This window comes from Pundamilia nyererei, unplaced genomic scaffold (genome assembly GCF_000239375.1).
Source record: "Pundamilia nyererei isolate P.nyererei 1_Seehausen unplaced genomic scaffold, PunNye1.0 scaffold00048, whole genome shotgun sequence".
NCBI lineage: Eukaryota > Metazoa > Chordata > Actinopteri > Cichliformes > Cichlidae > Pundamilia > Pundamilia nyererei.
The window spans coordinates 2808964-2834328 of NW_005187449.1; the positions used below are offsets into that span (position 1 = coordinate 2808964).

The window sequence follows — 25365 nt, forward strand, 5'->3', positions numbered from 1 at the left end:
CCCACACCCACTACTAAACACACACACACACACGCACACACACACACGTCAGGGTTTATCAGCTGCATGGAGCTGCCAGAGAAATGTCATCACATTAATAAGAGGCAAGCAGAGAAAAGAGAAAGAGTTTAGGTTTGATTGATCCAGCTGGTGAGAAGTTCGGCCATCCGGGAGGGGCTCAGAGTAGAGCAGCTGCTGCTCCACATCGAAAGGAGCCAGCTGAGGTGGTTCGGGCATCTGACAAGGATGCCCCCTGGGCGCCTCCTGGGTGAGGTGTTCCAGGCATGTCCCACCGGGAGGAGGCCCCGGGGCAGACCCAGGACATGCTGGAGAGATTATATCTCTCGGCTGGCATGGGAACGCCTTGGTATTCCCCCGGATAAGCTGGAGGAGGTGGCTGGGGAGAGGGAGGTCTGGGCCTCTTTGCTTAGGCTGCTGCCCCCGCGACCCAGCCCCGGACAAAGCGGATGAAAATGGATGGATGGATGATCCAGCTGCTGAGGTTGTCCCAGGGTGTCTGATTCAGAGCCGTGTGAATCTGTTTACCTACAAAGGTGTGACTGTGTACGTACACACCGGCTGACACTGAGGCCTATTGTCCCACCTCAGCCAACAGAAATGTTCCAAATACAGTTTTTGAATATTAAGGCTGTACCTGTAAAGTCATTTCACACTTACAACACAACTTCTTGACGGAAGTGCCAGACGCAAACGGCCGACACAGTAAAAGGATGAAAAAAACACCATGTCATTAGATTATGCAGCACAATTAAAAAAATAAAACAGTTTAAAAGAAGATCTGTGTCTAGAGTACATTTTATATTAACATAATGGAGAAAAATACAATTAGCACATTTCCTCAAATAAAAACCACCGGGCCTCGGATAATGGAGGGGTGTGTGGTCGACACAGCAACACAGCTTTTTACAGGCACTTTTAAAAGTAACCCCAACGCCTGCAAATATTTCACAATAAAAGCCCAACATGAAAACAATCCAGTCTTTAAGTGATGACGTGATGAATCCTGCTTCTGGGCCCGAAGTACTCTGAATTTAATAAGGCTGATGTGTTTTTTACATGTTTTAACCTCCTAGGACCGGGGTGTCTAACTCAAATACACAGCGGGCCAAAATTCAAAATGGAACAAAGTCGCGGGCTAACATTAATATTTGTTGAAAAAAAAAATCTTCCTCCAGATATAGGAATGAATCTTTTCTTATGGACTCAAACAAGTTTAGCTGAAAAACTGAATATGGAACAAGCAAAGCTTAATACTAAACAATATATATATTAGCTGTATAATACCAGTAGGCCAGCTCTAATAGTAATTTGGTATGGCTTCGGGCCAGAGTTTGACGCCTATGTCCTAGGACCTGGCGTCCACATATGTGGACATCACATTTTGGGTTATTTAGACCAAAATACTCAATTTTGCTTTACAAGGGCCTGATATCCACTTATGAGGACATTATACTGCTACTGTTCTATCAAAATTTTAAACAAATATCCTCATCCTCTTGTTTTTCTTAAAAACAAAAATAAGGTAAAAAAAATAAATAAATCTGGTAATTCTTTGTTTTTATGTTCTTGGGCCCCAATATGCCCAAATATCAAAGAGAAATTAAAAATGCATGCTGTGGAAAGGTTTGGGTCTTAGGAGGTTAATGCTTTGTATCTTGTTCTATTTTATCTCAACAAGGCAATGATCACTGTAGGCTTCTCTCAGTTTTTATTACCGCTAATCATTTTAAAGCTCAGTTTTTAAACCCGTACAATGTAACTACAGCCCAGCCCATGCAGCAGTATATCCTGCCATGTGATTGCATTTGTCACTAACCATCGGGAACCCTCACGTTAACTTTTATCGAGTGGAAAAAAGCCCTCCGTTCGATAGCGTCCATCGTCCAAGTTCACTATTTATATTGTGCTACAAAGCTGTGATCACGTGGCACATCATTATATACCAGCTAGCCCAACTTCAGTAACCCTACAAACGTCAATGCTGTTTACTTTCCCATCTTCATTTATGTTGGAAGTGATAACAGAGCTGTACATTTTAATTTGTTTCATAAATCCCTCAGTCAGAACATGGTATATTATATTTAGATGGAAGCTAGCGAGCTGACTCCCTGCTAACTTCTAACTCAGTTAAACTTCATAAATTCTGTTTTCATGGATGCCTGGATGTTAAACTTAATTGTTACTCCTGGTAAAGCAGCCACACTGATCATTTTATTACAGATGAAAGAATTTAGATAGTTTTTCAACTCAGTAATGCTGCAGTGTTCGTTTAATTTAGGGACCTGCAGCGGAGTTTGGGCCCAGACATGGCTAATGACGTCAGACTTAAAGACCGGATAAGAATGGTTTCTTTTTTCTTTTAATTTCATGGATGTGGTGAAGGAGGACATGCAGAGGATTGGGATGTGTTGGGATCCCTTCACCCCAACCGGTCACAGCAGATTCCGGCATTCCGGTTCTGGCAGAACCTGAGTCTGGGTTCTGCCAGAGTTTACTTCCTGTTAAAAGGGAGTTTTTCCTTCCCACTGCTGCCAAGTGCTTGCCCTAAGGGGTCATTTGATTGTTGGGTTTTTTCTGTGTTGTTGTAGGGTCTTAACCTTACATTATAAAGTGCCTTGAGGAGACTGCTGTTGTAATTTGGTGTTCAAAGCTCATTTGCTGGTGTTGTGTTTTATTCATGTTCATGTTAGCTAAGCACAGACCTTCTCAAAGTGTGGGGCCCGCCCCCTAGGGGAGGCGCAGAGCCATGGCAGGGGGGGCGCAGTATGAAAAGAGGGGAAAAAAAAACAAAACGCTTGGACACTGCTACCATGGGGCGCCCACGGACACGCAAAGCAGGAGATGAAGCATGGCTGAATATGTTTCCAAACCAACTTCATTCTAAGCCAAAGACTAGAAAATATGGTGAAGCATATCTTCCCTTTGGCTTCACCTGCACAAGTGCCAAGGTAGGTCTCCCCTGCAGAATTGGTTTTACCTTTGTTGGGAGCACGCACTGGGCTCTTCAAATCACGGACAAACGGTATCCCACATTCTTGATTAAAAGGAGTTTTAAAAAATTATCAGTTTTCGGTGATTCGAAACGCCGTTTACGTGTGGAAGAAACAGCTGCATTTTCAAAAATACCCGTGTAGGTGTGGACGTAGCGTAAAAGAGTTAGTAGTTTATTTTATTATTTATTTACTACCTGCAGATTACTTGTATTTGCTTAATTGTTTACTAAATGTTTGAGGTGTGAAATAAACCGCAATGGAGCAAAATGGGGGGGCGAACATTATTCTTGTAAAACAAAGGGGGGGGGGGGGGGGGGGGGGCTAGCAAAAAAAAGTTTGGGAACCACTGGCTAAGCAGAGCAGTGACACCATGAGTGCAGCAGGCAGCTGTGTTAATTAATTGAGGCCCCTTCTCCCTGTTAAAATAATGACCCATCTGGGGAATTTCAGGCCACCTTGCCCATCTTCTTCCACACACCACAGAACTAACAGCCTGATGATATTAATTTAACGAGACAATCAGGACAAGGTCGGATTTAATAATTCTTTTGAATTTGATTGGCCCACTGTGCCTAGACCAGGCAATAGACACATGACAGTCAACTTTGAACTAGCCAATAGGTGGAGGCTTGACACCTGAAAGGTAAAAAGAACACAAAAGCAAAGCCACATCTCTTGGCACGTAACAGTGGACTACTGAATTTCCTCTTAAATACCAGAGTATCTGTATTTAAGATGTTGCCCATGTGTTCAGCTGCTAGTGGGGGGAGGGGCTGTGTGTCAGATGGAGGAGACAAAGATGGCTATGTTGTTGAAAATGAATGAAATGAAAAGCATCTAATTTGATAGTAATCTTTATTGGTACCCAAATATCACTCTCTTTTAACAAAACCCTATCTGGCAAAAACCAAAGTACTGTCATGTTTTCAGAAATTTAGTACTGAAAGGTAATGTAAATATTGGTTTTGGTGACATCCCTGATTATACTCGTGCTATAGTTTTTTTTTTAGTTTTTTTTTTAGTAATACTATTTAGTAAAGTGAAAACATGGTGTAACATCTTGAGATATCAGCTAGTTTTGTGGCTTTCTGCTGCCTCCTAACTCTGCTCAAGCCCTGTTTCACGGACGCCTGGATGTTAAAGAGACCAGCCTCACTGACTGTTTTATTGGAGCTGAAAGACATTTTGACTGTCACTGATGTTGCCGTCTTTGATCTGGGAAACTGAAGGAACATTTGGACAGGAAATGACTAATTATGCCAGACTAAGTGAATTACACCCAGCACCTTTAAATCCATTGAATAAACAATGTCCAGGGCATCCTGCTATATTCAGCCAGCACATTGTGCAGGCATTGTGCCGAAGAGACATGAAAGAGAAGCGTCAGAGTCTGTGAGCCTTGTAGTTTGATATTCAGGCTGAAAACATGAAACCTTTTTTTTTCCTGCCTTCGCTGCTCTGATCTTGAAGATATCGACACTCAGACCAGCTGCAGTCAAACAGAAGCACGCAGGACTGGTCAGACCAATGGTATTTGGACACTTAGAGTGCACTCAGGGAGAGCGTCAGCATCTTGTACTAACAAGATGCTGACGCTCTCTAGTTGGTGAGATTTTCAGTTAGTGAATTTAAAAATATTATGGCTGAATATTAAAATGCTGGCTGATGAGGGTCCAGCCATTAGAATCAATCAGAAGGGTCGGCTGGAGACGAGAGAATCCAGAGAAATGTGAAGTTGTACTGCCAGAAACTTGAGAGGCAGCTTTTAGGCTTTTGAGGGATGAACTGTGCGACTTACAAATGCCCCCCCTTCCACAGACACAAAGCCTACCCTGAATGAATGAAATCAGGGAATCAGGAGAGATGGAGGGTTTCACCAAGAAAAGTCTACACTCCCCAAGAGACATGGGGAAACACTCATTTTGTGTGTGTGAGTGAGAGAGAGGAAGAGAGAGAAGCAGAGCAGAGCTGGGAAAGAGAGAGAGAGTGAAGCTGTTTTCTGAATCGTGTGGCAGCGTCTAGCTTTTCCATTAGTGGAAGGGAGGAAAAAAAGCTTGGTGCTTTTTGATGTTACATCCAAATGTTCCTAAAATTTCACGCTGAACAACTTTAATGGGAGCAAAAGGTTTAGCTGAGACACACTCACACACACACACACGCACACTTAGGAGGATTGGAATTTTTGTGCATAAATTTGCCATGTGTGCTGTGAATGTGTTTGCGTGCACCTGTGCAGTCAGAGTCTGCATGTGTATTTCTGTCAGCATAGAAATCCTACATCACCCTCTGTTGATCCGACATGTTCAGCATGCTTTCAGTAAATTGCTTGTAGAACATAAATGACTCAAGGAAAGAGGGGTGGAATAAATGGGGGGATATAACCTCACGCTCCACGGTTTGAACTTTTCAATTCAGCCAATGCCATTTCAAAGCCAGGTGCATTAAAAGGCAGAAGCACAGCAGGAGTATGGCTTACAGCGGCAGAAAGCATTTAAAACCTTTTTTGGGACACAGTCAGCAAGAGTTTGTCACCACCCGTGAGTGGTGATTGTGTATGTGCAGGTTTTTGTGTTCCGTGTCCTCTGAAATCACCAATCACCAGATAGGCAAATAGCCTCGTCACAGTGTAAACAAACCCTGAATCAAAAAAGACATGAAGCACGAAGGTGATCACGGTTTCTTAGGCAGAGGTCTCTAAAGGACACAGCTGGGAGATTCCTAAATACTCCTCAGCCATTGCTGTGGATGGTAAGCGTGTCCGAGGATTTGCCTGAGCTAGGCTCGTGCATTTGATTGACCAATTGGATGTGAAGGCTGGGGAACACCTACTCTGATTGAGTAACAGTAACACAGCACTGCAAAGACTCCTTATGTGTGTTTTTGGGAATCTGTGAAGAAGCATCATGTCGAGGATGTTCCATTAGCAGAGAAACCCTGACCCCTTCCTCATGTCACTCATACGTACAAATATTTGTGAAAGGAGGTAAATGTGTGGCTTATTTGCTTATTTAAATGCATTTAAATGACTCCTTTTTCATGTTATGACTCGTCCTGGTGGCTCAAAGGATTAACGGCCATGATTTAGCTGTTTGAGCAGCTGTCTCCTTATTTTTGATTTAAGCAGCGCTATAGAAGCCTGAAAGCGTTTCAGGATCTGGCAACATGCCACGATTGTTTCAGCCGCTCGTAATTTGAAGTCTGCTGCACTTGGTTAATAACATTTACCAGAACGATGCGTGAGCTTCACCTCATCTGCTTCTGTTCCCATGAGCGAGGCGCGGAGCTGTCAGTTTCTGCAGTAAAACATATGAATATGAAATAAGACGACTGTGAGAAATGTTACACCGCCAAGCTTTTCTTATTGGAACGAGGGCTCTGAGACGCGTGCACGTGCATGCTGGCGTTTCTGACGTTTCTGACGTTGGCTGTGGTTTTGGCTGCCGCAAAGGCCGAGCCTGAGATCAACGGAGGCCATTGTTGCCCCGAGCGAGAGAAGCAAACCATTCTTTCCACTTTCCATTTCAGCTCTTGTCTGTTATTATTTTTTTTCCTCAGGAAACGTTCTTGTTTCCAGCTGTTGTTAAGGGCGATGAAGGCCAACATGTTTCATGTGTAGAAAATTTTATATCAAGCTTCATTAACAGCCAACATTTTACGGTTGGAGGCGGATAGGGCTATACGTGGCCCCGTTACCGGGATGTGAAAATGTGAAATATGACTTTATATTAACTTAAATATGGAATCTCAGCCGGCCGAAGTGCAGCATGTATCGGTACCTTTAAATGAAAGTGGTTTTCTTTGGATCTCAGAGAACTGAACACAGCTGCTCTTGTTTTTTTATTTTCTGCCAAGATTTTCACATTTTTGTTTAAAACTTAAGAATTTGACTGCTTCTTGAAACAAGGGTGACTCACTCACTTTGCATGTGCATGCTTGTGTGTTTTCAATGTAAACTTGCAAGAGACTGGTTGTGGTGTCAGTCTGCTAGTTTGATTACACTCTGGATTAACTGCACGAGTTGTTCTGGCTCATAACTGAAGTGCAATTGCTCCAAGATTACTCCTGAACTACTCTTCTTGCATCTTATCTTATTGTCCTGTAAACAGCAATAAAACATACTGGGTTTGTCTTCTGAGTCCTTCTTGAAAACCTTTCTTGATCCCTGACTGGCTGACTGGGCTGCGTTTGTCCGTGAGAACTACTTTGCCTATTGACTTCTAAAGATTGTATGAAATATGTCTGTTCCCTGTCTGTTTCACATCTTATGGCCCTGTAGTCCTGTACTCTTTGTCTCATTCTTATCCCCATGTCCTTGTTTACTAAGCGTCCTGTCTCCGTTATGTTGCTGCCTCATTGAAGGTTGTCACAGTGTGAACACTCATGAATTTATCACCCCCAGTACTGGGCTGCGCCTCCACAAACTGTAACCTGGTGCTAACGGAGGCCCAGGGAGAAATCACATCACCGTGCTATCCCCAGAGATACCCCAATTCGTACAACTGTAGGTGGATCATGCAGGCCCCCACCGGCTTCATTATCCAGCTGTCCTTCCTGGACTTTGAACTGGAGGAGGCGCCGGGATGCATCTATGACTGGGTGAAGGTGAATACAGGCAGCGCTGAAGTTGTGTTCTGTGGTCTGACGGCCAACGGGCTGACGCTAAACTCAACGGGGAACCAGATGGTGCTGTCTTTTACCTCCGACTTCAGTGTGCAGAAGAAAGGCTTCAGAGTTAGCTTCCAACATGGTAGGTGAAAGCCGCCAACAGGGTCCTGATCTTCAGCTATGTCTTAAGTCAGGCATTAAACAATAAGAGTTTGAGGATGGGTTTGGTGACAAGGACGGCTCATTTGGTTACATCAAAGGGCCGATGTTACAGCATGAGGATTACAAATGCTCTGCTCACTAAACTCTGACCAAAAGCACCATTGTCACATGTAACACACAGTGTTTAATCAAGGAGAATTTGGTCCAGGAGGTTTTTCTCACGCAGGTGTGAACCCACTTTGGTTTGCTGATATGTGAAATCTTTGCAGCCGACCATTAGCAGTCCAACAACCAGCCAGTGTTTATGTACTCACAGATGGAGGGTGTATGTGTGCAGCATACTGCAAAGTTTCAAACTGGTAAAAACCAGCAGGGGTGTCAAATGTACTGGCCACATCCGCCATACAATTATATCCAGCCCATGAGATAATTTCATATGTCAGTTATTGATAGCCCTGCTGAGAATCCATGCGGACGGGGTCGGGACTTTAATTTGATAGGAATGATACATAAAAAAAAAACTCCCTTATGGCTGTTCGTACTGCACAAAGTAATTTACAGTACGATAAACAATTAACCTGCTGAACCCCAATGCCCCGTTACCGGAGACGAGAGGGAGAACATCTCGTTTAATGTGATGTACAGAGATCTGTTATTTAAACATAGACGTGTGTGGTATCCACGGGAACCTCAGAATCTCAGCTGAAAGCTCAAAAAACCATTTTAACGACCACCAAACAGCTGAAACAGCAAACGATGAAAGAACAGGTAAACAGACTCTGCAAAAAGATGTAAACACAAAGTATGGCGCGTTCACCTGATGGCGTATACGTGGACACACCATCAGTGCTGACGTCTCACAGATTCTGATGTTGCAACCTCATTTCAGCTGTTCAATTCCGAAGAAATTTCAACTTTCACAAATTCTGCCAAATAACAAAACACGTAGGTTTGTCTCTAATAAAACCTCAGTGAAAAACAAAGGTTTCTGCTTTTCACTTTCTACCATAAAAATCTATTTTTTAAGACTTAAGTTAAAATCTAATGGACAGTATCGAAAATGGGCTAGCAGAACTTTTTCTGCAATTTTACATATTTATTTCTTACAGTTTAAGTCCAAAGAGTTGCACTGACAGATTTCTTTCTTTGTCACAGCAAAGAACGAAATCAATTAAACACATAACTGGCCCACTTAAGGTCAAAGTTTGCTGTAAAATGAGTTTGACACCCCTGGCATAAAGCCTTAAATCATGTGAAGAGGCCTTATGGTCTCTGAATGAACCAACAGGTGCAGATAACATATAGCGTTAGCTTAGCATGGATTTCAGGGCAGTTTGTCGGCCCAGGAAATGTTGGACATTGGACTGGAGAGTGGAAAGGCTTTGTTGTTTAGTACCAGGTGTCCAGTGTCATTGCACTCCCTGCTCTTCATTCACCAACACGTTAAGACACCTGCCATCAATGCCTGTGTACAGCTCCTAGCTCCAGCTTAACACCATGACAACAAAGCTGTTCCTAAATCAGAAACATTTATCATCTATCATCTAAAAACAGAGGGAAGTGTTTCCACACCAGTTGTTTCATCAGTGATAAAAAGTATAATCAGTCAATCAATTTCCTGGTTTGTATGAGAGGCTGAATTGGACTTGGAAACTACATTGTCTCCTCGCTGGAGGCCAGCCTCTTGACTTTAGCTGTATGAGTTCATGCACAGTCTGACTGAAGGTGCATGTTTTTAGGTTATCGTGCAGTCAAGAGACCGAAGCGTCTCAGACGTCACAGACAGTCTGATGTGTCACCGACTGACCCAACGCTGTTGCAGTGTGTTGATGCACCGTGTGTACCTGCCTTCCTGCATGTTTGCTGTGTATATTTGAGCGCTTTTCCAGTGAGCAGTGAGAGATGACAGCTCCAGCCAGAGCCGCTCTCCTGCTGAGAAACGTCGTTTGACGTGACGCTTGAGAAAGGCTGAGGTCCTGGTTAGGAGCTGCTTGTGGATAAAACGTCTGTTTTCTGAGAGTTGAACTCATCATCACCGCTTTGCTTTTTTCAGTCAAACTTTCATTTAAAAAGTTCGGCACATGAAGCAAATATTATCACCAAATCACATCTGAACAATAATAATTAGCTTTGTTGGGTGAAATCGAGTTTTGATTTGACCTGTTTAAACTGAAAAACCAATCAAGGACTCGGTAATTTTCCCTTCTGTGATTCTGAGTTTTCACTCCCGTTTTTGTCCTTTTTTTTCTTTTTTAAACATTTCTTTCTTTCCTTGATTGAATTTTTTAATCTCTTTACATTTTTTGCTTCTCCTACTTTCTACTTTTGTTATTTTTACTCTCTTTCATTCTGTGGTGCTTTTGTTCTGGAATTTTGTCTTTTATTTCATTTCTGTCTTTTTTCCTTTTTTATCCTGAATCTTGAATTTTTCCTGAATTTTCTTTTATTCTTTTTGCTCTTTCACCTTGTTTCCTTTTGCTGTTGCTTGCTTTTTTCCTGTTTCTTTCCTCCTTTTTACTTTTCTCGTCTTTTGTCTTTACTTCTCGTCCTTCCTTCTTCTCGATGTCCTTCTCTGCGTTTTAGTTGCTGTGGCCCTGAGGAACCAGAAGATCAAGATGAGCAGCGGTGTCGGGCAGATCACCAAGGTCGCCAATTCTGTTTCCATCCCTGCGCTGAGTCAGCTGACCATATGCTTCGAGGTGGAGCGCACCAGCCTGAAACAGGTCTGGATAAACGTCACTTTTTGATTTGACTAAACTCCATCTGGTCATTTATTTCTTTATTTCATTAACTTTTTTTATAGCTTCAGTCTTAAGTAAGTCAAATCATAAGAAAATAGACCCGTTTAGGGGCTTTAAATTATTTAATTTATACGCACATGTGTGTTATTCATCCCACCAGAGCAAGTTTGTGTTAGCTATTGTTCTCGTTCCCTGAACAGAAAGAATGGATCTTCACTTACTCCAAAGACAGCAGCGCCATGTTGCTCAGTCTTGGTTCCGATGGAACGGGGATGAAGATGGTGGTTGATGGAGTGGTCTGTCCAATAGACAACATCATCTTACCATCTGACTTCACTAACTCCATGAAGTCCTTCTGTGTCCTCTGGACATCATCAAATGGACGTGTGGCTGTTTACTTCAATGGGAACTACTTGGCCAAGACCTGCTCCAGCTCCACTGGACACTCCGTGCAGGCTGGGGGAGAATTCCGGATAGGAAGTAAGCTCCAATACGAGTTGTATGTTTTTGATGCATTTTGTTAGACGTGCATGTAAAGTGTCAAACCACTTTAAAGACATTCTGCAGAGAAACTTCACCACCCGGTAATCACAGGTTTGGGGATCTGCGGGATTATGAGATGTGAAACTGTGTGCATTAAAGGATAAAATGGATGAAAGACACTCGTAGACAGAATATTAAAGCAAAAAAAAACAAAAACTAGAATGCTGATTCTCTGCGTGACATTTCATGGCGCCCTGTGCTGTCACATACAGTAACCTTGGTTTGATAAGTGATGCAGTCACTTCTGTTAGTAAGCGGGAAAGTCTCAAGCCCTGCTCTATGGTGCTGAGCTCATTACTAACCCGCTTCTACCTAAGCAGACATTGATGTAACTGCATACTTTGAGGATGTAGAATTATTATTGTGATCTTAGAGGAAAATAAATTAATACATTTCTGCAATGCTCAGTGCTGTTTTTCTGGGATTTGTTCAGGTCAGCAGCAGAGCTTCGATGGGAACATCTACAACCTGCGGCTGTGGAATTACGCCATGTCCATTCAGGAGCTCAGCGCATTAAATTGTGACCACGTGGGGAATGTCATCGACTGGGACAACAGCTACTGGACCATCCCGGCCTCTCTGGCCCAGACGAACACCTCGCTCAGCTGCAGTGAGTACAGGAAAGAAATCAAAATGTGATTAAACAAGCACGATGGCGGGAACAGGGGGGTGTGCTGCATGGGCTGTGATAGAGCCACGTGTGTTGCAGGTCAGGGGTGTCATACTGACCTGCCAGGAGGCCTGAACTGGGTCACTGGATGGAAATGTGCAAAAAGGAGAGAACTTTTTTATTCGACTTTTTTACTGCATGAGCACCGATCAGAAAGTTTGTTTCTCTGCACATCCAGCTGCTAATCTTAGATCACTCCCTGGTAGTCCAGTCTGACACTTCGCCATCTAAACAGACCTCGAACACGATCAAAATTTTTAATGACGGATCAATGCCAGGATCGGAACATTCTGAGCCCCACAGCAATGAGTGAGAGCAGGAGCACGATCGCCATGTTTTTAAATCATTTATTGGCTGTTCTGCGATGAATGAGACCCCTGAGGTATCTGCGCACACAGCACTCTTACTGTGAAGGAGATTTTTGGCTGCACCGACACATCGCCATCTTCAGTCACGATCTAAACCGCTTGGCAGATTCGCTGCATCGTTGCCCACTTCCCGAAAAATAAAACCGAAGTTGAATGATGACCAGTTTGACACTTTTAGAGAGATCCCGCAGCCATCACAGAGGGACTCTAAGAATAGCAGCGGCGCTAAAAGCAGGCACATTTAAATGAGGCTTTTCATTTGCATCGAGCGTTCCCGTAAGCTTCTGCTCACACCTCGTGTTTCACACTAGGAAGCATTGTGTTTCAAGTCAACCGGGCTGCGTCACCGCGGTGGCGTCCGACCCAGAGGTCTGAATCATTGTCAGCATTACATTACCCACAGCCTGCCACAACACACAGAAAAAAGGCGGTTAAATCGAGAAGCCGCGCTGACACGTTTCTTTGATTTACAACATTAGACTGAGCAAATGTGGAAAAGCTGAAACACGAAGAAGAAACTAAAAAACTCAAACTCTGTTCTTTAGCTGGAACCAGCGGTCCACACAGAGGAGTCAGGAAGAGCCGAGAGACGTTCTAACACATCATATTTGCTGAGTGTGCACACTAAACGTTGCCATGAAAACATTTTTCTTCCCATTTACTGTGGCACCAAGAAGTCGCATGTCTCTCCCACACACACACACCTCCAGGTACTCTTCAGTCAGCACTTCAGTCTGTTTGCTATCAGCGTGGAAAATTAGAACCAGACTTCAGCCAAATTCTGGTAGATTTTAGCTGCGCCTGGTGACTTAATCAGCTCCAGCAACCTGTTTGGCTGCTGATCAGAAATCGCTGTGATTCCTGCTCTGGTCCACAAACCCACTTGGCTGGTGTAACACACAGACACAGATGTGTGCTACTGTACCGCTCCGAATGGAGGCATGTACATTTAAATGACTCAGTTATTAAAGATTTCTCACTGTTTTTATTAACATGTTTTGCACACATACACACACCCACTGGTACAAACCTGCGTGTACATTTGTGTTTGTGTGTGCAGTGCAGTACCTCCTAGTTAAAGCTTTGTAAACGAGCGTATAGCCACAGGAGGTTAGCCACAGCGGTTTTAGTGAAATTCCAGCCAACACTGTACCCACTGAAGAAAGAGCCTTCTGTGTGTGTGTGTGTGTGTGTGTGTGTGTGTGTGTGTGTGTGTGTGTGTGTGTGTGTGTGTGTGTGTGTGTGTGCCTGTTTACCTCTGAGACTTGTGGTGGTTTTTCAGAAATGCATGATTCTGCACTAACCTTCCATATTGTCCTGCGCTTACAGTAAGAAGCTGACATTATCTTTTCCGGGGGGTGGGGGCATTCACTTTAGCTGTACCTGAAACTTTATCTGTGAGATCCACACATACAGAGACTTTATAGACCGAGACATGAGTGAGGTTTTTCATGTTACAGCTTTGACATGGTGCAGAACACAGTGCACAACAAGCTTCAGAGCGACATCAACAACAAGTGTTTAAGACTGCAGGCATTTCCATTTCGGGTAACCTCCACACATCTGCAGACACGCACTTTTGATTTTGAGGAATCTGCCTAATTCCTGGAGCTTCAGACCACCTACGCTGGTTTGACTGATGTGCTGAAGATTAAACGCTGCCTGAGTGACTGATGACTTACTTTCTGTCTTTTGTTTATTAAGTGTGTCAACCTCACATTTGCATTTACAGATCTCTCCAATGATTCTTGCCTGTATTGTTTTGGAACTCATGCCCACTAACCTGTCCCTCTCTTCACAGTTTGCTACCCTCATTGTATTCACTTAACAACTACTGCGCCAGCTAGTGGTGAGTGCTGCTAACACCTTGTGTGCACCTGTGTGAGTGTGAGTTTATGTGTGTGTTGTCTTGTGCTAATGCATGAACTGGGATATGTAACGGTCTCCTTTTATCATTCTTAGCCTTTGGATTGATGTTTCTTTAATGTAGAAAAATCAGCAAAACATAATCACAAGACAAAAGATCTTCCCCAGCAGCAGTTATTTAAAGGTTCTGTATATGTTATTCTCAGATTATTATAGGTTCAGATTATCAGCTGTGTATGAAAGCTGTAGATTATGCTCTGTGGCATCTTCCATCAATTACCGGATGCACTTTGAAGCCTTGACTTTACCAGGATGTTTTTTTGGCCTGTATTAAAGCAATCCGCATCCATATACTGTACAGATGCAACACGCATCTCTTCTCTATGCATTAAATAATGTCATAACCCTGCAGCCGAATCATCCAGCGATACAGAAATGCATTGTTAGATAAACTAAACACTTTTTTTCATTTCATCATCAGTATCCACAGGTTCCCAGGATTAAAACACCATTAAAGTCTCTTCTTTCACATGTTATAAATTAAACATCAGTAATCGTATCATATCAACTCATAATGAAAGTAACTTTTGCTCGTATCCCTAGATGATCACATTTGCTGCAGCTGGCCTTCCGCATTTTGCTCAGCAGCAATCGCAGCAGAATTAGTAATAAATAAACATGATATGAACTTAATTGGTCCCTGCAGGGAAACTGGATAATTGCAGCAGGAGGAAACACAAACAGAGGATTAGTCTGGAGAATAAAATGTGTTGGGAGTCATTCACAGATGTCTGCTGCTCGGAGATTAGAAATGATTTGATGTCACACTCATTCACAGGTTTGTGTAGCAGAGGTTCAAATGCAGGTCACAGCTTGTGCGAATGGATTCAGATACACATAAATGCCATTTACACAGAAGCAGTAACAGCAGTGGGAAGGTTTGGAAAAGTCTGAAAAAGCCCTGGAATCTTTTTAATTTCATTCGCTGTCATTCATTGAAGAAAAATGTGATGCGTCTTTAGATTTTTGGACAAAACAAGCAAATATTTTAAATTTTTGCTTAAAAACTGAATAATTATTGAGCTCCAGATTTTAAATCATCTGTCCTTATTTGGTGGTGATCCAGCTGTTTGCAGTGACCTCTCTGTTAATGTCTTTACTATTATTAAGTTTAATTAATGTTCAGGAATTTCAGTTATGTGATCTTTAATTGTCATTGAATTAGACATTTTTGAGGCGAGTCAGGAATAATTGATTGTTCTGTATTGATAAAGCTTATTGATAATTAATAAATAATAATTAGGTGTATACACTAAAAACTGTTTGGGAACTCCCAGAGAGACACAGTTCCACACAAAGCTGTGTTTTATTATTTAAATAAATAATCATTTAAAATGAGTTCTTAGAAGTGAAAGTGGCCCTGGCCGCCCGTTGACCCCCCGCCTCCGTGTTCTTCATTTAATTTATTATATAGTTAAAAAGCGCTTTGTATGTGCTTGGAAAGAAAAAGTTCATTCCATGAAGTGGAATGAAGCAGTTAGATTTACATCATACTCTCATACTTGGTCCAGTATGTTGGGGAAATGAAATTAGTCCTTCAAACAGGTCTCAAAACGTCTTTGTGTAACAGAGGACAGCGTGCGGGAACACTGAGAGTCACTGAGCATTGGAGTGTTAGTGTTTCTGATCAGCAGCCACAGTTTAAGGATTAACTGAGCGAACTGTTGTGTTTTTGTCACAACGGGACTGAACGGACTCACGCGCAGGCTCTAGGTCTTGAAAGCACAAGAGTCTTTATTATGACACACCAGGTGATTATTTACAAAAGTGAGGGGAAAGCCGGGCTCCGGGGGTCCACACACGAACGGGAAAGACACGCACACTCTCCGTCCACTCCTCTTCACACTCCACTCACTCGGGTAACACAGGGGTAGGTCCAGGGAATCTGTACACAGAGACACGAATGGGTAGTTAGGTAAATCGCTATGAAACACTTCAGAAGTCATTGAGCTGGGGTTACACTGACGAGGGTCGGCAACGGTCCAGCGACGAGAAACACAGGGCTGCCATCTTATAAAGGAGCTGGATCACTCGTGATGAGCCACAGGTGCGTGGGCCAAGGGCAGGAGCCCACAGGTGAGCTCCGCCCAGGCAGAGGGAGGAGGGAAAGGGGGGAAAGGAGAGAGCAGGAAAATAAAAAAGGAATACAAAACATATGTAGCCGTACTGAGCCGACCGGGTAGGCACAGGGACCCTGACAGTTTTAGTCTGAGCCCGATGGAGATGCACAGGAAAGGATCAGAGCAGACATGTGAGGTCCCATCTGAAGGTCGCAGAGCTCTTAAACACGCAGGCTTCATGCTAATATTTGCATGTTTGGCTAACGAGCTAAAGGTATTAAGAAAAAAAAGTCTCAACCATCTTTGCTGAGCTGTAAGCAAACGAACAGTTTTTTAGACACGCTGCTAAAACTAAACGGTCCTCTGTAATGATGTTTTCACTGACTGTGTGCTCACTTCTGAGGGTACAGTTTGTTGGTGCCCATCCTATTCAGATGAACAGTTCACCCTGAATTATATTTTTGTGTTGTAGCATGTTTTCTTCCACTTTAGGAGGAGGGTTCATATAGCCTTTAGTATGTGGACAGTGCTGGTGGACACAGAGTGCTGGATTTACCTGCCAGAGCTTCAGTGGACTTTGATTTTGTGTGGTTTTCATCACCATTTGATGATGTCATCTTTGGCTTTGCCTTTTTTTTACCTGCGTTTTTCCCGTGTTTCTTTTCTTTTCTACTTTTTAGCTGTACTGTCAGTGACAATAGCAATGAAGAAATACACTCAAAGGCAATAAACTGCCATCACCATCTCTACTTCATACCTTAAGCGACTTCTACAAGATATCTCTGTCATGTGTAGAAATGGATAAGGTGGACCCAGAATGCAGACTTGGAGGATGCAGTGGAAATACCAAAGCTAACCTTTAAATCCAGGCTGCAATCCTAGAAATCCAAGAAATCCTAGTAACAAGTGACAGAAAAAAAACAAAGTCTGTGTATCAAGTGGGAGAAATGTATGTCTGATATCTATCTATCTACCTATCTACCTATCTACCTACCTATCTACCTATCTATCCATCCATCCATCCATCTATCTAAAAACTTTATAATGAAACAAAAACTGGATGATCTGTCCTTTGAAGCATAAAAATGGTGACTGTTAAACTAAAACTAAATATTTTGTATTAATGATGTCTGTGGGGACGCTTTTGTTCCAAGTACACTTCACACTCGTTTATGTCTCCCCGGAGAAAAGTGCTGTTGATTTTGTTTACCTGAAAAGGCTCTTTCCTTTTTTATGAGCCTAGCAGAGAGCCGCTGGCCAAACCAGGTTTATGTGGCTCTCTGGTCTGTTAATGAGGCCAGTGGTGATGGAGGCTATGTGCTCATACAGTTTATATTGTACATGCATGTGCATGTGTGTGTGTTTGCACGTCAGCTTGTCTTTCATCTCCTATTGATGCCGGGGGGGGCGGCAGACACCTACAAGCTGCTAATCGTGTTGCTACAAGGACTTATTCACGGAGTGGTTTTCTTTTAATTTGACACAGTGGACCGTATGTTTTATGGCCTGAAAATAATGCACATTAATTTAGAAGTGCAGTGTGGATGGTTCCTGTGAACAGGCAAAAGCAAAGCTATGTGTATTCATTGGGGAAATATTCAGAAACAAAACACGGCTTCATATGAGAGCTATTCTACAGGATGCCTTGAAGTCATCCGCCATCCTGCCAGACCGCAGAGAGAGAATTTAAATCTCGGTTCATCTTTGCCAGCTCAGAGAGGAACATGGGTTTTTTTTCCCAAGTAAAATCCAGCCAGGCACTCACATGGAAAAGCTTCAACGAGCTGAATATTGGTTAACATGCCACAGTGTTATTACAAGTGTCAGCTGCTGGTTTATATGAAAATGCTGCACAATATTACTTTAACCGCATGTGGCGCCCATAAATATGGACAAACAGCTCTCGAGTATAAACATGTTTTCCACTTATCACGGTGAGTTATGGTGCGCTGTCCTGTGCCGAGTCATCATATTAATTACAGTTCATGAGCTACTGTCAGCACGGCGACGCCCCGATGAAGCCATACGGGGCGAACATAAGCGCCTTTGCTGACAACGAAAGAAAATTTGCATTTTGAGCTGCTATGAGAACAGATCGCTTGTGTTTTTGTTTGTCTCAAATTCAGATATGCTTCATGTGGACAATTGATTAAGCGTCGCTGAAAAAATAACTGTGAATCTCTTCGTGCTTTTTCCTGTCATATATTTTGACAATAATGGCAAAGCAATTTAGTTGTTTAGCAAGTTAAATTAAAGCTCATTACCAGTGACAACTTTCTTCATCTGCCTCCACTCTTTCTGGCCCAACACTTTGTGCTGTTAACGGGCTTGGCATACCTGCTTATCAGCACGATGCTGCTTTTAATCTCCAATCACAACATCCTGCACAGAGACAAGAGGAGAATCAGAAAACAGAACAAGAGGCAAAAGTCAAAATAAAATATAGGACATGGACACGATCACTGTCAGCACAGTTAGTGCTGAAGAACATTTGCACACCTCAGAGGAGCCACGATTTTATCTTCTCTCTTAGATTCACGTGATGGAAAAAGAAAGTTGTTGGACTTTTGTGAAGATGTTCCACCTTTGATCCATGACGCTTAAGTTCTAAACAGAACGCATGTGGTGGTTGGCACACTATTATCAAATAACGAGCCGAGGTGGGATAAAAGGCGTGGGTCATTGCCATCACTAGGGTTTTACGGGTGAAGCCACTGTGAGACCTTGCCCCATCCTATCATGTCAGGATGGGGCAAGGTGTGGCTGCGTGATTTGCCACCCATATGGGCGTCATGGGAGTTTGCTGTTCTGATTCCTTGTTGTGGTCCAACACCGTGAAGAAAGAAGTTAAAATCTTAATAAAAAAGAATGAACAAAAATTTGCAGTCCAAACAGATGGCGGGTGGCATGAGCAGAGTTTGACATCCACAGTTCAGTTGTTGGTAGTCAGACACTGGAGACAGCACAGCCACATAACACATAAGAACAACTGCAAAATGAGACGGAGTACAATACGACACAAAGCTGGAAAACGGAGACGGCTAAAGTACAGCTCATGAACGAAAGTTGTCTGATACTCGCATACTTGAAATAGGCAGTGGACATGTGAACATGAAGCCTGACTGGAGAGGGTCATGAGCTTAAGGTTTTCAGGGTTTTTGCTGTCTGTGGGAGATTTGGTTCTGTTAGGGTCATCAGGCTGGTCTTGGAGACAGGGTGAGGAGCTCAAACTAGAACTGCTCATTTTCATTTTACTGTAAGGGGATTTAGGCATCTGATCAGGATCTACTGATATGTGTGACATCCTCCCAAAGGAGGTTGATGTTTTTGGATGCATGGGCACCTAGACTAACTTGTTTAGTCTGCTGACTCCCAAACCTGAGCTTTGATGAGGTCTAGGACTGAAGTCAGGCTTTAAGTTCTGGCTCACGGTCCGGTTTCTGCCAAAGGTGTTGAAAAGGGGTGAGGTAACAGACTTGGTTCAGACAAACACCAAACTGGCAAAACTGCTGGTTTAGAGGAATACTGCTGTGAAGTAAAGTTTCCTTTCATTGGAGCTAACTTGTCCAAACCAACAAAAGTAGTCCAGACCAATAAGTGGGCTGTGGTATCCTGTTCCTAAAGAGCCCAATCTCCATCTCCCCCCATTTTCTTCCTCTCACTTCTGTACTGTGAAAAAGAGACCGTGGATTATCTGTCTGCTACAGTACACTGAGGAAAATAGAAAAGAGGTAATAGAAGCACACGGAGTAGAAAATGGGAGATTCGTTGTGCTGAGGTTGTGAAAAGAACAGGAAGGGGAGAAAATGTAAAAGCGAGGGCAGCACTGAAAAACCGAAGCAACATAAGAGAAGGTGACAGTCAGTCAGAGTGTTAGGTTAAAAAAGAGGACGAAGGGAGAGAGCTGGAGGTAGATTATGACTGGGCACAATCCTCAGCCCTCCTCACCTCTTTTGATCCACATGCTATCCACGATTACTGAATTCCTGCTTTTTCACTCGGCTGAATGCTGCGATGATTTGCTGACATCTCTCGAACACATTCCTCTCAAACAAAGTCTCAGCTTTCTCCGTCTGCCCGTCCACCCACTCTGCTGAATGGTCTGTGAATATGCAGCATGTGTGGGCTGCAGCCAGGCTCGGGGTTACATTTCAAATGGCCAAAGTACTTAAGGAGCGCTTGATTTTTGGCTGCAGTAAGCACACAGTTGGTTAGACAGAATGTCCCTGAAATATAACTTTGAGGGCTCGATCTGTGCAAGCAACCAATCTGCACCCACCACAGACCTCAAAGTCCGATTGATTAGAAATCTGCACGCCATTAAAATGGTGTGGGAAACTTTCTTAAACAAGCAGCAAACACTTTGAGAAATAGAAGATTGTGTTACTCGTCTGGCACTCTGTTCAGTGTGTCCATGTCTTCATGTCCAATGCATGCTGGGATAGGCTTCAGCTCATTACAAGCCAGAAATGGATAAGCACTTCAGGCACTTGGGTTGAACCTTGATCACATAACTGTTAGTATAAAAACCCAAAACTGAGCCGGACGGATGCAGCCAGGTCTGCTGCGTCAGACTGGTATCAGGCATAAACACAGTAAGCCAGAGTTACTCCAACCCTGAGAGTACTTTTTACATCTGCGGTATGGAGCTGAAGTACCAACCAGGCAAAGTAGCTTAGTGCTGGAGGATCTCACATTTACCGTCTCGGACTCCAGACTTATTTGTACCTGTTAAACAGGACACAGGAGGTGTTGGCGATATAAGTCACGCAGAAACATGCTAACATCAGACTGTGATCAGTGTAACGGTGTAAAGATTGACATGTGAGCTTAAAATATGACATCATTATATGAATAATATATATTCTTTCATTTCTTTTACTTTATTTTGAAAAATTTTTTTCTAAAATAAAAAAATATTTAAGCATTAACCAGTGTAAAGATTTCATTGTGCTTATCAGACTAAAAATCTTTCCTCCTCTCCTCCCAGGCGTCTTCCCAGTGAGCAACGCAACCCTCAATAATAACTGTGACCCATCTGCGCTGGGCTGCCCAGGTACGAAACGATCACACTCTTTGACACAATTGCTGAAAAGACCGCTTTCCCCCCGTGAACGTCCTCTGTTGTTGTTTGTTGTGTGTGATGTTCACGGCCAGACTTGCACTGAGCATTTGAGCATTTTTATTGTAAAGAAAAAAGTGTTGTCAGGAATCTTTAATAAGTAAATTCAATTAGTTTGTTAAATCGAAGTTTATCAAACGATAATGTATTACTGTCTGTGGTCATGCATACTCTTCTTCTTGGACCAAAGAACCAGAAACAAAAAGACAAATACCCTGTTCTTCTAACAGAAATTTTGAACTGATGGAGTTACAGATAACATCATTATGTTGGGTAACGCCAACTACTGGAGATTATGTATCGGAATTTCAGCAGCAGGACCACGCTTCCAAACACGCTCCTTCCGGTTGTCATCTACTGTATATAGGTTCCCCCAGTTCTGCAAGCTGTTCATTCTTGTTTACGTGCCCCACCCTCCCTCCCTGTTCTCAATTCTTTAACTTCTTCATTTCTATTTAGTGTATGGGGATCTGCCAGGCCCGGGAGCCATTGCCAGTCCCCTTCGAGGCCTTCCCCAAACCGCAGCTCAATTCATGTCAAAGCATTCACTTTTACCTACCAAAACACTGTCAAACCTAAAATGAGGACGTGGGCCCAGCTAGTGAAATCATATGTAAAACACAAATGACAACAAACATTTTTGATCAGTTCTTCCTTTAAATGAAAACATCTTTTCACAAAATTGCTTCAGAGTCTGCATAATTTCATACATCATTTTTATTATGAAGTAAAAATGGTAAAAGACTATTGCAGGTAGGTCTCCGTAGGTCTCACAACAAAATCAGCTGTAAGATTGACAGAAGTGAAGAACACAAAAGTGAATCTAGCACAACATTAACCTTTTCAGATAAATATTTGCTCAGAACAGCTGATTGGCAGATACCAAGAATAAATTATGGGGTTCTTTAAACATGGGGTTTGTGCCATTGCATCGCATCTCCTTGGTTGCATTGATGTCTTTTCCCTCTGACATTAGTGCTGTCAAAACTGTCAAATATCTATTAGTCTCTGTTCTTAGTCAGCTCTTCACACTGTGTTACAGTTTGGTGAAAAATGCAAGGGCTGTAAGGACCTCAGAGGAAGTAAGAAGGGAAAAGAGTTTTGACCATGAAAAAGTGACAGTTTGAGTGTTTGAAGGCGAGTGGAATATATACAAGAGCTATAGTGCTGGGGCTGAACCTGGCAGTGTATACACTTTGAACTGTTCAAGTACAGAAGGCATCGTACAGCCTTGACATCTATATAAAAGTTTTCCTCAGTGACCACATGAACTTTTTATAAAGGTAAACCAAGTGCATCAGTGCCTACACTTCTTATTCAGCTTCACACTATGATGGTTTTTTCTGTCAAGCTTTGCTTTCCACCTTGTGAAGAAGTGTCTAAGGGTCAGGTTTTTTGGGAATGTGCTCATAAGAGAAAGACGCTTAATTGAATTTTGAACATCCTGTTAAGAAAAACTTTCTAAATGAAAGCAGGCTCAGGTTTGGATCGAGATCCTTGGCTTTCCCCAAAGCCCTGAACATATTCTAGCCTTTAAGCATTCCCAGTGCTGTCAAACTGCTCTGGACAGTGAAGAGATGCTAGTTTGTTCAAGGATGAATCTGGCAAGAGGTGAGAAGATCAATATAATTGTGATCAACAACTTTGTTTGTGGTGTTTCTAGAGAACCGCATTTAATGATACTGCAGGCCGGTCACATTCTGGTGATGTCAGAGTTTTGGAATTTGGAAGCCAACGCTGCATAATTTGAAGAGCACAGCTTGTCCTTACCTAAACCTGCAATAAACCTTATGAACTTCTTCACGCTGTCATTGACTTTGACAGTTTTTGTGATACAAACCTCGTTCTCCCGGGTCAAACGCCTGTGCTTGACTCCTTTGTCCAGGGTTTATTGTACTTCCTAAAGCTTTTCTGCCAGAAAACCCTCAGTGACCTCCTGATCATCACATCTGTGTTTGCTGTTAGGTCCTTCTGTTACTGACTGGTGCATAACTGTTAGTTGGGACATGAAGAAAACAGTTACAAATTAAAATTTCCAACATTTACACTGAAGATTTGGTGAATACACAAAAAGAAGATGAATTTTGGGTCAGTTTTCTTATTTAAAGCAAACATATGAGAAAAGAGAAAGTCGTGCAGATTGCAAAACCCTTTGATTTATGGTTTTGGGCTTCATATGTGACATTAATGAGCCTGGACAAGAAAAGAAAGCAAAAGGGAATGGAATCTCAGTCAGATTCATTCAAATGAGGACATTCTTGAAATGGAGACAGATGCTTCACTCTGCTTTATTCATTTAATCAGCCTTCATAAGTTCAAGTGGCTGATAAAGGAGGAAAGAATAAAAATAGGCATTTGGCCCATGTCACCTACTCTCACCAGTCTACGTGGATCTGCCAAGAATCTATCCAGGAATGCTCGGTTAATGACATTTTCTAATTCCAAAGTAGATCATACCCGAAGAAACAAAATAACGTTTTTAAAGCTATATCCCCCAGGGTGCCGTTCAGCTGCTGCCATAGCCATTAAAACTGGAATGCTGTCCCTGCACAGATTGTGGCCCTCGAGGAAAATGGACCCCCACCAGTTTCTTTTGCTCAAAGAGGTCACATGATCCAAGACTTACCAGTGAGCTCTGGTCAGAACAGTAGCTGTGGGCCAACTAGTAATGTGACCCAATTGACCCAATGTGAAATGTCAGTTCTCACACTGTCCAGAACTATGGAAGCCTCAGAGGGACATACTGTATTTCTAAAGGTCAGTTTTTGTGCGATTGCGCCATGAGAGCATGGAAGTGAAGCCAATTAAACTACAGTTTGTGTTGCAGGATAGAAATTAAGAGCACAGACAGCTCAACAAGCCATTAGAAAGGGTGATAATATAATAACTCGTAAGCTCGATGGAACAAAGAATAAATGGTCAGCTGAAGAGTAGAGCTGTTAGAAAGTTAGGGTGGTGGTCTGAGGAGTGAAGAAGGCCTGAGTGGGTGTGCTTCAGTGGGTGAAGCTAATTCAGGTGTAGCTGTCCTCAAAAACATAACTCTGACTTCTGTTCGGGAGATGTAGGTGGAAGAAGTTAAATGGAACCACAAGTGAGTGAGCAGCATTGTCTTTTTTTTCCCAAACACATTTGACTTCACTTTAACTCTGAAGCACAAACTTCTTTTCATGAGTAGACTTTATCACCTCTTGTTTCAGTCCACCTCTGAAATCCCTTTGATGGTACAGAATTCATTGTTTCAAAACCTCATCTGTGACCATGCTTAGACTCAAGCCTTTCCACATGACATAATCAAACTTAATCTGTGTAAACCGTCTCATGGCTTTAAACCCTTTGGTCAACAAGAGCTTGGAGAAACTCTGGAGACTGAGCTGTGTATGTCAGCTTGACGATGGCAGGAGAGGAAGCTCGGGACAAAATAAAAATAAAAAACCGGACTGTGTGGTAAGTTTTGACAGCAGCCACAGTCTCAGCTGTTAAATCCACATCACTTATTGGTTGGTTGCTGCTGGTTAGTGTGATTATGTTGTAAGCGGTACACAGACCCACACAGTCAGCTTTGATTAAAAAAAGAGAGCTTTTATCATTATGACTACATAACTGTTGAATAATTTGCATTCTTTATTAACGATGCTGAGAACACTTGAGAAGCCCAGATCCAATACCCCTACTGTGTACATTTAAGATGTTCATTCCTCATCACATCCATTTATCATCCTTTGCATCTGTTTCTCTCTCATCCCATCACATTGTCACTACCACCAGCTGTTTCCTCTCCTGCCACCTCATCCACTGACTCCACTAACACCATCTACACTACTAATGCCAACACCCACGGTAAGCAACCCTCCTCTTCATGCAGCCTCTGTCCTTCCTTTCCATCTTCACCTTCTCCACTTCTCTGTGCCATTTTTGTTCCCCTCAGTGCTTTTGCTTTATCATCACCTCGCGGTTCCTCCCCCTACTTTCCCTTCTTCCTTCCATCTTTTTTTTAAATGATTATTAAACATTTTTGGTTGGTTTTAAGCATCTGGATTTTTCAGTCAAATACCTTTTCTGTAGAGGCTTCCCCTTTTTTCTTCTGTTTCATCTAACTCTAATTTAGGATAAACTTTTTAGGGTTCATCCAACATCCACAAAGAAAGACCTTTTTT

General features: G+C 42.7%; 1 protein-coding gene across 2 annotated transcripts in view; it reads left to right on the forward strand.

The window, feature by feature from the left end:
- adgrg6 (adhesion G protein-coupled receptor G6) overlaps window positions 1-25365 on the forward strand; it is a 92309-nt gene that overhangs the window by 28357 nt on the left and 38587 nt on the right. Inside the window, exons 3-7 of one of the 2 annotated variants that reach the window (XM_005732776.1) lie at window positions 7414-7761; window positions 10365-10504; window positions 10723-11002; window positions 11499-11675; window positions 21080-21145. In XM_005732776.1, coding sequence (XP_005732833.1) covers window positions 7414-7761; window positions 10365-10504; window positions 10723-11002; window positions 11499-11675; window positions 21080-21145 — 1011 coding nt within the window. The remainder of the gene's footprint in view (window positions 1-7413; window positions 7762-10364; window positions 10505-10722; window positions 11003-11498; window positions 11676-21079; window positions 21146-25365) is intronic. The other variant, XM_005732777.1, reaches the window with a different exon arrangement.